This window comes from Podarcis liolepis, assembly GCF_965112155.1.
Source record: "Podarcis liolepis genome assembly, chromosome: 5".
NCBI lineage: Eukaryota > Metazoa > Chordata > Lepidosauria > Squamata > Lacertidae > Podarcis > Podarcis liolepis.
Window position 1 is genome coordinate 44239974 of NC_139556.1, and position 15453 is coordinate 44255426.

The 15453-nt window shown below is 42.0% G+C and overlaps 1 protein-coding gene across 2 annotated transcripts; it reads left to right on the top strand.

Annotated features, from left to right (window-relative positions):
* The first annotated feature begins 254 nt into the window (after nt 1-254).
* On the top strand, nt 255-12436 carry LOC310708133 (uncharacterized protein C10orf143 homolog). 2 transcript variants are annotated; one of them, XM_083506008.1, is made up of 4 exons: nt 255-654; nt 8406-8570; nt 8691-8756; nt 10622-11126. In XM_083506008.1, the coding sequence occupies exons 1-4, from the start codon at nt 589-591 to the stop codon at nt 10733-10735; spliced, it is 411 nt and encodes a 136-aa protein (XP_083362134.1). In that variant the 5' UTR covers nt 255-588; the 3' UTR covers nt 10736-11126. The 2 variants fall into 2 exon arrangements, with proteins under 2 accessions (XP_083362134.1, XP_083362135.1); XM_083506009.1 differs by lacking the exon at nt 10622-11126 and adding an exon at nt 11161-12436 and having other exon boundaries at nt 496-654.
* The last annotated feature ends 3017 nt before the right edge of the window (nt 12437-15453 follow it).

Here is a 15453-nt window from a genome sequence, read left to right on the forward strand (position 1 = left end):
ATGGGTTGTGCTGAAATGGTTTATAAAATTAATGAAACTTTCCAAGAGAGGTTGTTATTTCAATGCAGAAATAAACCCTTTCTGCTGATATGGACTCAAAATCTTTGACAGCAGGTTAATTTGCGAGTGATTACCAGAACGACTAGGAAGTTTCTGCCAAAGCATCCTTTCAAAGAACAGTGTGCTCCGACTACCTCGCCTCACTGAATTTGAAAGGAGGGGTTAGATTTTTTTTCAGTAACTAAAAAAAAAAAAGTCGTTTAAAAAATCTTGGGGGGCAGGGGAATAATAATAACCGGATTCGCTGCAAAAGCTCTGAGCCCTGCTTGTATTTTTCTCACGGGTCGAGCACTGCATTACTTCCTGGTATCGTTACATCTGGGCATCGTAAACTTGCACCAAACAGCTCTGGGCTCTATCAGCCGGGCCTTGCAAGGAGAAAGGCACGCGCGGAGGCCGCTCTATCCTTCGCCGGCCAGATTAGGAGGATTGGCTACGAAAAGGAAAGGGGTGGAGCGCCAGGCGCGCAGCCCCACGAGAAGCGGCGCGGAGGGACCGAGCGCGCAGTGAGAGAAACGGATTGTCACCATGAACCTGGTGGCGGATCGGCGGAGAGCGAGGCCCGCGGAGCTGAGCATGCACGAGCCGGAGCGCGTAAGTCCCCCGCTCAGCGCTAGCAGGCTGCGCGCAACAAGAGCCGCTGCTGCTGCCGGGCCTGATACGTGTAGGCTTGAGCATGCGCTGTAACATCCGCTAAAGCAAGGAGCCCCCCCCTACCCCTGTGCTGCTCTCCGGCTCTCCTCCGCCTCCGCAATGTTCTCCTGAATGCGGGTTTTGCGGCCGGCTTTCCAAGACAAGTTGGAAAGCGAAAGTGATAAAGGCAGAGAGCGCGCGCATTATTTTCATTGCGAGCCTCTCAAAGCAAGAGCTAAAGAAGAGGGTAGGAAAACCGGGCAGGGCGGAGGGGAGAGAAAGCAAACTTCATGGAAAGAGCAAGGCTGCTTGTTGCAATTCTGAGCAAGCAAAAGCAACCGCTTAAGTTCTTGCAGGACTTCGGAAGTTAATGTGCCAGGCTTGCACTTCGAGGCGCGCGCACACACGCTCGCTCGCCACAAGGTCCAGGCGAGTTAGTATTGTCTGAAAGAACGGGCGGAGCTCTAACGAGTAGGAATACTTTGCAACTTTTTCACAACCTCCAAATCTGTAGCATTTGTGTACAGTATTTCCCGAACGTAAATGTCTTGGCGCGTGCGCGCGCTCTCTCTCGCTCGCTCTACTTTAAGTTTCCCATTTCCAAAAGTGGGTTAGATAACAGTAGAAAAATTATTTCAGTACTTGCCAGCTAATTACGCCGAACTCCGGCTCCATCTGCAACTGTTTTGTGACTGGTGGGCCTCAGTAATTTTCAGGTGTCTCAAGAGAGCCCTCAGAGCAGAAGATCTGAGAATTCCTGCCTTGGCCCATTTCCCATATTGTATTTGAAGCTGAAGTTAGTGGGGCTCTTGCGTTCTGTACCTTTCAGCCCCAAAGTCCAAAGCTGTGAGTGGACACCACTGGGCACCTGCAGAGGCCAGTATTCATGCAGGTGACCAGCTGTTAACCCCCACAGCCTCCTGCCTGTTCACCTGCCCCCTCTGAACATCCAAGCAGTGACAAGAGTGAAGAGATGGAGAAGCAGCTTCTTGTGTCCTCATCCTGGGCAGGAGACCCTGGCACTCTACAAAGGAGTTAAAGGGCAGCTAAAGGCACCTTAGTCTATGACCCCAAAAGCCTGGAGCTAGCTTAGGTAGCAGGTGAGCATGCTAAGCCACCTTTTTGCCCTGAGCTAGGGATGCGGATGGCGCTGTGGGTTAAACCACAGAGCCTAGGACTTGCTGATCAGAAGATCAGCGGTCTGAATCCCCACGATGGGGTGAGCGCCATTGCTCGGTCCCTGCTCCTGCCAACCTGGCAGTTTGAAAGCACGTCAAAGTGCAAGTAGATAAATAGGTACCACTCCGGTGGGAAGGTAAACGGTGTTTCCATGTGCTGCTCTGGTTCGCCAGAAGTGGCTTAGTCATGCTGGCCACATGACCCAGAAGCTGTATGCCGGCTCCCTCAGCCAATAAAGTGAGATGAGCGCCGCAACCCCAGAGTCGGTCACGACTGGACCTAATGGTCAGAGGTCCCTTTACCTTTAGCCTCAGAGCTGAAGGATGGACTTGTTTCTTAAGTTGGACTTGGGACTGACAGTGTTTTTGCTGGGCTGGAAGGAGCCAAGCAGATTTGAACTACCCAAATCTCCCACCATAGCTTGCCTGTGTTTGCACCTGTGCTTTGCTCTCCACTGCCAAGGATATTGCCTGGCAGCATGGGGTAAGTGCACATCGGCAACCCTGAGCCCTTTCTGTTCTGAAAGGTGTTGTGGACAAGCAAGGTACAGTGGTACCTTGGGTTACATATGCTTTAGGTTACAGACTCCGCTAACCCAGAAATAGTGCTTCAGGTTAAGAACTTTGCTTCAGGATGAGAACAGAAATCGTGCTACAGCGGCAGCAGGAGGCCCCATTAGCTAAGGTGGTGCTTCAGGTTAAAAACAGTTTCAGGTTAAGAACGGACCTCTGGAACGAATTAAGTACTTAACCAGAGGTACCACTGTATTGAAATGGTCCCATGCACTAAAGTGCTATTAGCCTGTTTGAGTTGGTTTGGGTTCTTTTCTGAAACAGACTAACATGGCTATCCTTCTGGAAACTATCTAGCTCTCTCATTCTCTGCCTTCACTCTGCCTTCCATATCTGCACTTGGAGACAGGGTGGTTAAAAAACTGGTAGATGACTGCTAGCAGTTACAACCAACTTCCTGGGGTTTCTTCTTCTTTTGGCTTACATGAACTCAGTGTTATCCTTTTAAAAGACCAAACCATAAAACCAAAGACCTGAACAAAGATACTCTGGATCATAAGCCTTTTGCTTCATGCACCACTTCTGGTGTTCTTAGGCCTATCCCTGTCAGATACTTTTACTGCCTCTTCAAACCTTCAAGTGATTCTCCTATGTCACCTTCCTAGAGGGTCTCCGCATTCATCAGACCTTTCCACCCTTGCAAGGAAGTAGCAGATTCTGACAAGGAAATTTCATGAGCTGTCAGGGACGTGAGAATGGAGAAATGTGTAGCCACTTCGCGATACATAAATGTCAGAAACCATTACCCGGTTATAAGTTGTAGATGCAGCTGACATAACACATTGTCACTTCCAAAGGAGGAAAAGGTGGGTGTCATGTGCACTGAAGAGAAAGCATTGCTTGCAGCTTGAAAAAAACAATAACAACCAGTTGCCTGGGCACCTTACCTACTGGTACCTGGGAATTTGAAATACTCAACTATGACAGGAGTAGGCAATGTGGTTCCCTTAACTGATTTGCCTCCCATGGATGGGGAACCTGTGGCCCTTCAGATGCTCTTGGACTAAACCTGCCATTAGCCCCAACCAGGATGGCTGAGAGTCCAAGGTGCAGTTTAGCAACGTCAGCCCAGCAACAAATTCCCCTCCTCTGCTCTATACCAACCTACTTCTTCACAAACCTAAAAAATATAAATAAATACATTGGGACTAAACTAAATAACATCCCTTGAAACCATACTGCAGGTGACTTCAGTGTGCTTTGTAAGCAAAGAAATTTCTAACACCTGCACTTTGTATTTTAAAATATTAATTTGTTTCCCGCTTCTGAGGGTTACTTTACCAAATACTAAGATTTTGTTTTGCCCTCTAGTGTTAATAGTTAAACATGACTGAGCCTGGTCCTTCAAATATTTTACAGACAAGGATTTTTATTTTTTTTTTGCCTGTGTAGAAATAGTTCAAGGGAAAGTTCTTAACACAAAGAGCTTTTAAAATTTCTTAGTGAGCAAAAATCCAGTTTCTTAAAGAGACTCGGAATTTAAATGCAGCAGCATACTCATGACAGGAAGCTGAAATCACCAGTGATTTGTTATACACTAATTTTGCAAAGCTTGATGCCCCTATATCTTTTTCCTGAAGTGTTTTCCGGTGAGCTTTATAGTGTAATTAAACCTATCAGTGCAATGGCATGTGCTTGTTAAAAGAGCCACCTTTGGTACTTAATTGTAGTTAGCCATCATTTGCTTTATTAAAAGGACATTTGCAAATATACAACACGGCAGGCAAATCCCCAAGGATTCCAACCCACTATCTTCAAAACCCACACACAGCTCTAACCTTCCCTTTGGCTGAAAAGGGCTGGACGTGTTTCCCCTCTAGAGCCTATTAAAACCACTCTGTTAAGTGACCAGAGGCTGTTAACGCATTAATGACATTAGTTGCTTCTTTTCCTTCAGGGATTTTGCACAAAGTCCCCCCCCTCCCCTTTTTCTTTTTTGGTGACACTAATAGCATTTCTTCGGAGGATTGGATTTGTTGGCTATGCTGATCAGAATAATGCAGGCTAATGCCACCCTCATTTTCAGTGTCTGTCTAAAGGCCATCTTCTTTAATGCTTTATATTCAGTAGAGTGAGTTTTAATATCACCCTTAAGGGGTGATTGGTCTTATCTGCAGCTTTTGAGATCAGAGTTGGTAATTGGTGTCTCCTTTAATTTTTATCCCACTGATATACTTAGCAAAGAAAGTGCTTCCAGCCATATGGTAATGCAGCCGTTCCAGAGTGCCGAGTGCAGGCTACCTAGCCTAGCCTATCCCTTGAGTCAAGCTGTATATTCCATGCAGAAGTAGCCAAACAAAAAAAAAATCAGGCTGAGGACAAAGATGATGGGGTTCGTGAAAGCATCCACAATAGGACGGACAGCTGAATGAATGAATGAATTACAAACCACCATTAGAGGAGTGCTTGGTCTTAGTATGCACCCTTAGTGTGCAGCAATATAAAGCACTGCCTGGCATTTAAAACAAGGGGGCATTACTATGATGCTGTCAGCAATCTGTTACTGAATCCAGATCCCTAGGTCAAGAGAAACAAGAGATGATTGAGAAACAATACCAAATAAACAATACCTTGTTAAAACTATCAGATTTGTAGACACACAGACAAGCTCCAGTAACATACCCAGGTCAGGTAATCCCCACCCCACCCCCTTGGAAACTGCCTAGAGCTAAAAGGCAACCATCAGTTTTGTAATAATAATAATTTATACCCCACCCATCTGAGTGGGTTGCCCCCAATAAAGGTAATAAGGGTTAATGAGCAAATAACCAACATCTCTACAACCAATTTCCATGATGCACATCAGATATATTCAGTGCAAATTATACCCTAAAGTATATTCTACATGTGTTGTACAGGGGTGGTCAGTCAGACAATTTCCTGGCCTGTAAGATAAATGCCTGAAATCATCTGGCTGTGTGTTCATTCAGGTTTGCCAGTATGCCAATGGGTGCAATAAATGCTTGATACTTTTATCTACTGTACTACATGTAAACACAAAGGTCATGCAAGAAACTTCTATGTTAATGCTAGTTTAGACTTTCACATTTGTTTTGTAGAGTACCACTTCTAACTTACACAGGCTGGTTAAGATTCACTTAGGTTGTGTGCTGTCATGTAAAGCCAGTTGGCTTGATTCACCTGGAATGTGTCGCCGATTGCCCTCTAAATGTGCTTTCTGAGGATGTTCCTAGAATCTTACAGTTTTCAGTGATGGGAGCTGTAACTCCTTTGCTTGACTGCATTTGTGCCTTTTCAAAGAGGGTGTTGGGACAGATTGTCTTTTTCTCATTCTTTATAGTTCTGCCAAGGTACTAGCTGTAGGGAACCTAAACAGGGCCCACTTGTAGAGGTTCTGTGGGTTGCTCATGTTTGTGCAAGTGAAAGCAAAACCCCAACTAGTTACCTACAGACCTTGTGCATCAGGGAAACACAATATATGAGGAGCAGGAGGAAAAAATACATTCTGTGAACTCCTGTTTTCAAGCTATGTCTCATCACAATCTGTACATGGAAAAGTAATGTAATCTCATTTCTATTTGTCACTGTGCACAAATAGTAACCAGCTCTTGTCAGGCTTTACAATATATATAGTTCAGAAACAAGAAACACATAAAACTACTTTTCTTGAAGGCTGGATTCTGACTGTTCTATACCTCTCTTTTTGTTACACACACATATAAACACACTACTGTACTTCTAAGCTGTTTTTTTATACGTCAGAATTCACAATGCAAATAAAGAAAAGGGCATATTCCTACCTAGAAGTATAAAGCTATGTTTAATAGGTCACAATTTCAACCATTGTTGAAACAATGGTTACTTCTTCCAGACAAGTGCCACTAAACACTTGATAGACCCTTGAGAAAACACTAAGCTGCTGCATATCCCAGTGGGTGAGCCCAAAGTACTTGGGAGCAGCGTTCAGAATTCGCCAGGGGCTTTTTGTACTTTCCTATCGGACATTTGTGACCAAGTGAAGATATGGATTAATCCATATAGAACTTTTCAGACATTGTATACCTGCCTCTGTTTGTTTGCATATGACAAAGTAAAAATGCTCTGCCTACTCGGGTTTCCAAAGAAGAAAATGTGTGTATATCCTTGGATTTACACTTTACAGTACTTTTTAAAAAGTGGGACACTGTTGTAATTATCTTGTTCCAAGCCCTTATCAGCTATATTCTTGACTTATTTAGACTTTTTAGCCCTGTTAGAACAGGTCTGGTGCACTTATGCACCATTCTGATGAAATTCAATAACCTGAGGTGGTCTCCAAAGCTATATGACCCTGTAGGGCTTTGCCATGGACGTGCTAGGTACTGTGTTATTAATGCAGCATCCGCCATCAGAATTCTACGCTGGTCTGTTGTTGCAATTCCACGAGATGTTTTCCAATGGCATTGAATTTCAGAATAATTTGGAATTCTCTGTAGAAACCTCCGTAGGTTCTGCCTGCGTTGGTATAAGATTCTTAGACAACTACTCTGTATGCTAAATTTCTGTCCCTGATACTAAGTACCTCCCAACCCAAAGCAATAGTCTGGTTTCATTTTTGATAAGCAAAATTTCATCTAATGCACAGCACCAATTCACTTTTCCCTTTTATCCTTTGTCCCCTGCATATCTCTAGTTAATGCCACTTGTACTTGCACGCCATAGATTTTAATAAAGGACAAATTCTGCAGTAACAAAAGAGGTGGATGTTTTCCCGGTGGAAGGCATTTTGCACATTCATAGCATAATGCATATTTTGTTTCTGATTCACTTCCTTTAGCTGTATCTTGTTTCTTTCTCAACAGTGCTCTTGTTTTGGCCTTTCTGCTTGGAAATTCTTCTTGCATTGATCCACTTTAAATTTGCTTTCTGCAAGTGAGCATATTGTAGTGGATTTTCACTTCCTAATACAAGTGCTGAGGGCTCTACTCATCTGAAGATTCAGAGGTTCAAAGGAAAGGACAGCTGTTAAAAACTCTCCCACCCTTCAGAAACCTTTGCTCTAAAAACATTAAAAGGAGTCAGGTCTGGGGGTGGTTGAAAATCATACCCACCTGCTAAGGATAGTACATATAGGATGTTTGGAATGCATGCAAGTCTTCTTCCCCCTTTATATTTCTTGGACCACAACCACTGACACATTCAGCATCTTGTGGCTCCACTGCACTATATATCCCACAGGTCCTGAAACACATTGAGCACAGGTCTTTCACTATAGAATCATAGGATTGTAGAGTTGGACCCTAAGAATCATCTAGTCCAACCACCTGCAATGCAGGAATATGCAGCCATCCCATACAGGGATAGAACCTGCAACCCTGGTGTTATAAGCACCATGCTCTAACCCAGGCATAGGCAAACTCAGCCCTCCAGCTGTTTTGGGACTACAACTCCCGTCATCCCTAGCTAACAGGACCAGTGGTCAGGGATGATGGGAATTGTAGTCCCAAAAAAGCTAGAGGGCCAAGTTTGGCCATGCCTGCTCTAACCAACTAAGATGGATGGATAGATAGATAGGTCTTTTTAAAAAATGTTATAAACTGATATTCTTCAGCACACCTAGGAAATCTCTCTAGTATAGGGTTTCTACCAGTAATGCATGAGCTTTGTCCGGGTGGTCCACACTGTGACTGTCGATTAAATACTCACATTGATTTTTATTTTATTCTATTTTATCATATTGCTGTTTGAATTCTATGCCGTGTGTGTGTGTGTGTGTGTGTGTGTGTCTGTGTGTGTGTAATAGGAATGACGAAAGCTGCTTTATACCATGTCAGACTATTGGTATAATGTCTAACTCTGTACTGTCTGCACTGACTGGCAGCAGTACTCTCCAGAGTTTGAAGCAAGGGTCTCTCCCAGCCCCATGCAGAGGTGTCAGGGACCTTCTGTGTGCAAAGCAGAGGAGTGGGATGTGGTGGAAACTTTACACTTAATTTCTTTTTCTTTTCCTCCCCCTTCTAGAAACGAGCATGTAGAAGTTCAGAGACTATTCCACAAGTGATCAGCGCTTGCCACCCACAAAGCAAGTGTGCTATGGATTACTGGGATATGGAGCAGGATTTGAAGCAGAAAGATCCCGCTGATTTTTTTAGTCCTCAGATTATGAAAGAAAAGCCAAATTCCGTGGTATGTTTTATGTAGCCCAAATCCATGCTTTTAGCAGAAGATGTTAATATATTTCATAATAAAAATGTCAACCAGTGGCTGCTTTTTTCAGAATTTTGTGTATGTGTGCTTGTTAATCAGATATTTCCGGATAATGAAACCAGAACTACAGCCCAGCCTTGCCCAAGATGTATTGCTGGAGAACCTGTAAGTATATTAACCTTCTTACTATGACATAAAAGATAGGCTTGTTCTTAAATATTAGAGCCATAAAACATAAAGTTAATAAATAAAAAAAAACCCCTGCAATTACATTTCTCCGGGATAAAGCATGTAAATAAAAGAGGCAGATTGATTTAGCTTTTTCTCCATATGCTAGCAGAGTGCAAAACTAATACGTTTCCTGCATCAGATTGGAAAATATAGGGACTTCAGGCTCATTTTTCAAATGCATTCTAGAAAGCAGAGTTTAGTCACGTAAATGAATCTCAATTCAAGTTAAAAAGGTGTAGATTGTTGTATTCCAGGAGTATGTCCAATTAAGAGATATTTTAATATTTATGGACAGAGTTTTAGAAGTACAATTCCATGAAATTGGGGGGGGGGGAGAAGCTATAGATAGACATATGGCACACTTCTTTTAAACATTTCCAAGCAGTTTAGTTCAGTCTCAGAAGGTTGTTGGGTCTTTTTTTTAATTATGCAAAGTTATTTCTGCCGCAACAATGACAATACAACTCCATTCCAGACCCCCAAGTGCTTTGTAATGGGCCTGCAGGCTTCCTCATTCAGATCAGTTTAGGCAGCAGCTCTGTGCATGCAATTCTTTGCCAGTGAAGCCCAATCCTATTTACTGAAGGGAATGGAAGGCTTTTGCAGATGGGAGTCCTTTGTTGGTGGAATTTGACGAAATCAGTTGGCTTTAGGGGTGCAGTAGCATCCATGTCCTCTGCTCAAAAAAAGGGTTGACCTTTTTGCAGACATTCCACAAAAGCCCTCTGGGTGGGTCTTCTCCCCCATGGAAACTGAAGTGATTAGTCTTTTTTTTCCTGGTGGGAAGTCCCCTCTCCTGAAGGAAAGGACACAGGGAGCCAGATCATTCACAATGACACTGGCCAACACCAAACTAATTTGTTTTCTCCTGCCTTGTGGAGGGTCAGGATATAGGCACTTGTTTTGGATTGCAAACCATTTTAATAGCCATGTTTTGATTTAAAGCTAATCCAAGGACTTCGTTTACCTGGTTTTTTCCATTCTAACGGAGATAGATGATTGATAGATGATAGATAGACAGATAGATAGATAGATAGACAGATAGATAGATAGATCTTCTCGGGGCATTTCCTGTAATGTATGAAACATGCTTTTTCATGATATAGAATCCTAGGTCGAACTATGCTGACCTGCAGCATGCATACACACAAAAGACACCAAAGCCTGCCAATTTCCCTAATCATGCATAACTTGGCCTTAGTTTACACTTTTGCTTAGTATAACCTCATTGGGTAGCTCAGGGTTCTTGGAGGACCTACCGTAACAGCTAAATGACCCTGTTTCAGTACAAACACTAAGATTTCTTCCCACCCCTTTTGCAACTAGCTTCTTGTATGACATGTGGCTAGGCCACTGCAGTCAAAGGTCCTCCCTTCATGTTCCAGTATTGCAAAAGCCAGGGAAAGTGTGATGAATGTTGTCTGTAGGCAATTTTAGATATTTGACAAGCAGAGGAAAAATGGCGCATGAGTAAGCTCTTGTTTCCTGTTTCTGTGGTTCTGTGCAATGTCTGAAACAGGTATTCATGCATCTACCCCATGGGAAAAGTTCCCTGAAAAGTAGGAGCCACTTAAGAATCCTGTGCTGACATCTCTCATCTTAGGATGTATGGACAATTTTTTCCCCCTTTTGCCATTCATGAACTTATAAAATTGCCACATGATAAAGTGATGTCTATTAGCTTAGATGGTCTGAAGGAAGGATTAGACAAATTCATGGAGCATAATCAATGGCTATTAGTCACAATAGCTAAAACATTGCCTTTGGTGATTCGATTTATTTCTGATTGTCCCCAGCAGCAGCTGAACTGTATGGGTTCGCTATTGCTTCTGCGACTGGTTTATGAGCTTTTTGGAGACATCTGGCCAACCCCTCTGGAGACAGAATGCTGGACTCTCTGGGACTTGGTCTAAGCGAGCAAGGCAATTATTTTGTTCTTATGCAAACAGGAAGAAAGTAGTGTAGGCTCAGTTTAGAAAGCATTTGGCTTATGGAGGCCAGCTGTATTGGATGAGCATATCCAGCCACACTCAGAAGCTCCCTACAGATCCAGCCATAGAATACAAAGTCAGCGTCTTACTTGGACATCAAAGCTAACACTTCCCATGCTTGTCAAGGCTGCTAATATTTTTGCAGGGGTTTTACTTACTCCTTATTCTCTACATCAGGGATAGCTTCCAGATGTTGTGGACTACAAATCTCATCATCTCTGACCATTGGCTATGCAGCTGAGGCTAATGGGAGTTGTAGTCCTCAGCTTCTGTAAGGCACAATGTTGGCTTCTCCTTTTCTATACAGTGCAACTGCTGACCCCTGATTTGCTTTTTTTCCATTTCAGGGACACTTTGGCCATATTATGGGGTTTATAGAAGATCAAAGGACATTGATGCAGTGATACTCCATAACAAAATACATAGGGACTGGTTTGAGATTCTGGACTTTTTCTACACTCTACTACATTCATAATTATTATTATTACATTCATACAGTTTATCTTAGATCTAAGGAAGATCTTGCCTGAAAAGGCTTAAAATCAATCTTGTGATTCCTTAGGTTATAGTTGAGCTACTTGGTAGCAACCAATTGAACCTCGTAAATGATACTTCTTGAAAACTGAGTCCATACATCCTCACTTTTCAACAGCCTTAGATTGCTACTATCTTAGTATTTCTTGCAATGAAATTACAATGTTCATTCATGTAAAGCACATAGGAAACACAATAGGCCAGTGGGTGGTTACTCATAGAAGTTAACCAAGCAATACTAGACATATTCTGTCCTATGAATTCCAGAAGTGTGATACTCTGTTTACTCAGACTAGACTCAACACAGTCAGTAAGACAACTTCAAAATATGTGGCTCGAGTATTCTTTAAGACTGCCTTAGTTGAACACAGTAAGGGTTACTTATGAAACAACATGCATGGGTTTTAGCTGTTTGCAAAGCAACCACTCCTATGAGCAATAGCACAAGCCTCCTGTTATATAGAACCAGGTGTGTCTGGCCTCCTCTAGCTGAATGGCCAGTCAAAGCCATTCTGGTGTGTGGCCGCTGTCACATTCTGACTGTTTCTAGGAGCCACAGATGAGAGCTGAGTGCAGGGTGAGGACCAAAAGTGAACAGTCTACCACCCTAGAAGGAGCACGAAGTGTCCCCCACCAGAAATACTACCCCTCCCATAACGTCCCGTACACCCCTTTCCTAATAGATTATAGATTTTACACTGAAAATGTAACCTTAGATCAAAGGTTTCTACAAACGAGTAAATAGTTATACACAGAGACACACACACGCACATATATAAACACATATACACATATCTATATATCCCATAATTAAATAGGGAGGAAGTGTTATAACCACAAAAGTGTTGCTTTGAGAAATTTCAACATTATCACTTTTTATGATCAGTTTTGTACATGTGTATATGTTATTCATCCTTTTGTATAGAAAGCCTTGTTCTCCTACTTTCATATATGTAAAATAATATATAGGTTCTTACCACTTTTAATGCAGATTTTTATTTTTTATTTCACCTTTGAAATCTTTGTATTTTGTAAATCAGTGTTTATGGAAAACTTTTTTAAAAAATAAATTGCATGTTGGTTTTAAAAGATGGCATTGATTTTTTATTACATTTGCCTTTCTTTAAAAAGATCATTATTTAAGAAAATTAAGATTAACCCTCTCGTTCGTACTTTTTTCTTTCCTATCTTACCGCAGGCAATTTCACTTGTCTGTTTGACTGCATATTACTGAAGGCTTTACTCATGCACTGTTTCATGGAGGTATGTTCCACTGAAATAAATAGGGATTTGAGAGACCACTATGCCCTCTTGTTTATTGATTTTTCAGACATAGTGAAATTATAGTGAAAAGAGTATCTACACAATCCCTGTTTAGGGAAGTTTTTAATGTTTGAAGTTTTATTGTTTTTAGTCCTCTGTTGGGAGCCGCCCAGAGTAGCTGGGGAAACCCAGCCAGATGGGCAGGGTATAAATAACAAAATTATTATTATTATTATTATTATTATTATTATTATTATTATTATTATTATTATCATCATCATCATCATCATCATTATCAAGAAAATGAAGTCTATTCTCCCATTGTTCTTTAATGAACCAGTTTTGTAAAGTGACCATTCTTAAACAGCTAAACAGTGAAAAGTGCAACTACTGAATTACAACCTGTCATGTTCTGTTCTGTTGCTTCTGGCTTGAATCATGTTCCTGTTCCACTACAGGTATCAATTAAATAACCAAAGACATTTGTGTTATCATTAATGACTGCTGCTTTGCATGCTCACTATGCTTATTCTACATACATTTAATGCCCTTTAATGTGATTGTCACAGACTAGTTTGCATTTCCACCTGACTTCCCTGTTTACTTCCTCCCCTTCATCCACATCTACCAACTGAGGAAAAAATGCCTCATGGGTCCAATGAAGTGGACTCTAGTCCACAAAAATTCATGCCATTCTCAGGTACCATAAGATGCTTCATTGTCAGTAACTTGAGAAGGTATTTGTATGTTCTGAAATCTACCTTTCCGAAACCCTGGTTCAGTATAAACCACAAGAGGTGCATTCACAATTAAAAAAATTCTGGGATAGCTCAGTCGGTAGAGCATGAGACTTTTAATCTCAGGGTAATGTTTGAGTCTCATGTTGGGCAGAAGATTTCCTACATTGCAGGCGGTTGAACCAGGAGACCCTTGTGGTCCTTTCCAACTCTACAATTCTGTGATTCTATTAAATTACCATGGGTGGAATTCAACAAACATTCCATCTGTGCAGGCATATCAGACAGAATGATTCCCCCTCCCTGTGTAGTGTTCTTGGGGTTCTCCGAATAGATACACCTGAGCCCAATTTCAGGAGGCATGAGGAGAAGTGGGGGAAGCCCCACTGCGCAAGCAGAAGCTTCAGTAGGTGAATGCTGTCCTATACGCTGATATTTCCCTGACAAAGATGGCGTATTGCCCATAGTGTGATATTGTTGTCATCACTTCCATAAACCTGGATGCCTTCATCAAAAGACAGTAGTTGCAAAGACCCATAGTCTCTGTAGTTGAAAAAATACAGGTATCTGAATATACTTGCAAGCAAATCTATTCAAGACTTGAGGTTTTGGTTTCATGACAAGGCCACTTCGTTCCCAGACTTCTCCTTAAGTTTGTTTTTCACTTTTTTAGTTCTTTCCTGGCTAGAATTTCTTGGTCTGCATTCCTCAATCCACTTTCTCCAGGAATTGACCTGAACAGGATTCCCTGGGGTAAGTGGTTTGACCTCAAAGGTCTTTCTTCAGGATTTAAGGCCTCAGCTTTTTCTTTTGAGGCTTGTTTTGTCAGCATATTCCAAGGTCTCTTGACAGATCTACAATAAGCCAGCCTTTCCCCCCATTTTGTGGGGGAGCATTCTGTTGAAGTGTTATACCTACACCTCCTCTGTGACCAGGTGTCCCAGTAAGAGTATCATAGCCTCAAATATCATACCCAGATATTGAACAGTTGCACTTTGTACGTGACACACAATATACTCAGATGTGTAAAGAAAACAAAGCTGTCAGTGCATTTTAACTGGGGTTTAAGGGTTACCCGGCTTGTTTTAAATAGATCCTGATCACCTTTTGTAGCTCAGTCTCAATTATGAATGACAAATAGCATTTAGAGGGAGCATGAGGATGGGACAGAGGTGTTAACAGTCAGCAATTATTTGTTGTACAGCACCCTAAATAAATTCATTGGCCTATCAGTTAAGTAACCAGAGTATGATGTGTTCCATGTCTTGTGCAGGTCAAGGAGAGATCCCAGAATATGGAACTAAAATAAATTCAATCTCAACCACATTAGTTGGACAATTCTGAATATATATTGGATTGGATCCAGACTTAGTCATGCTTAAAATAGACTCCATTGAAATCAATAAGACTATAAAAAGGTAAAGGGACTCCTGACCATTAGGTCCAGTCGTGGCCGACTCTGGAGTTGCGGCGCTCATCTCGCTTTACTGGCCGAGGGAGCCAGCGTACAGCTTCTGGGTCATGTGGCCAGCATGACTAAGAATAAGACTATAGTTAGTGACTAATGTAGGTTCGATTGATTTCAATAGGTCTGCTCCAAGCAGAGAAAGCCTGGCTCCAACTTATGATCCTTGATTTATGAATAGTTTGCCCTTCCACAGTGCGCATGATTGGAAGGAGAACTATGGTTCTGCACATACACACCTATGTGATAAATCAGTGCTGGTCTCACAGTGTCAATCATCTAATTAAAGAACAGAATGAGGAAACAGGTATCAGATGTGATCCAAGTACCATTCCTCCTCCAACCCCCATGGACTGATAAAATGCTTAGAGGGAAGAGTTCTGAGAACAGAACAGTAGGCCTATACTTTCCTGCTACACTCCTAGTATCCTAGATTGAGATCTTTATAGAGTACCATATAACCCAGCGATGATATCTAAATAATAAGGTGCATTAAACACTTGTTTAGGATTTTGCTCCTATACTATATCTGGCCTTTTGAGCCTACATTACAGCACTCTGGTCCTAACAGCACATTTATTTAATTAAACGATTTGTATACTGCTTAATATAGAATCTCAAAGTAGTCTACAGCACTTCTG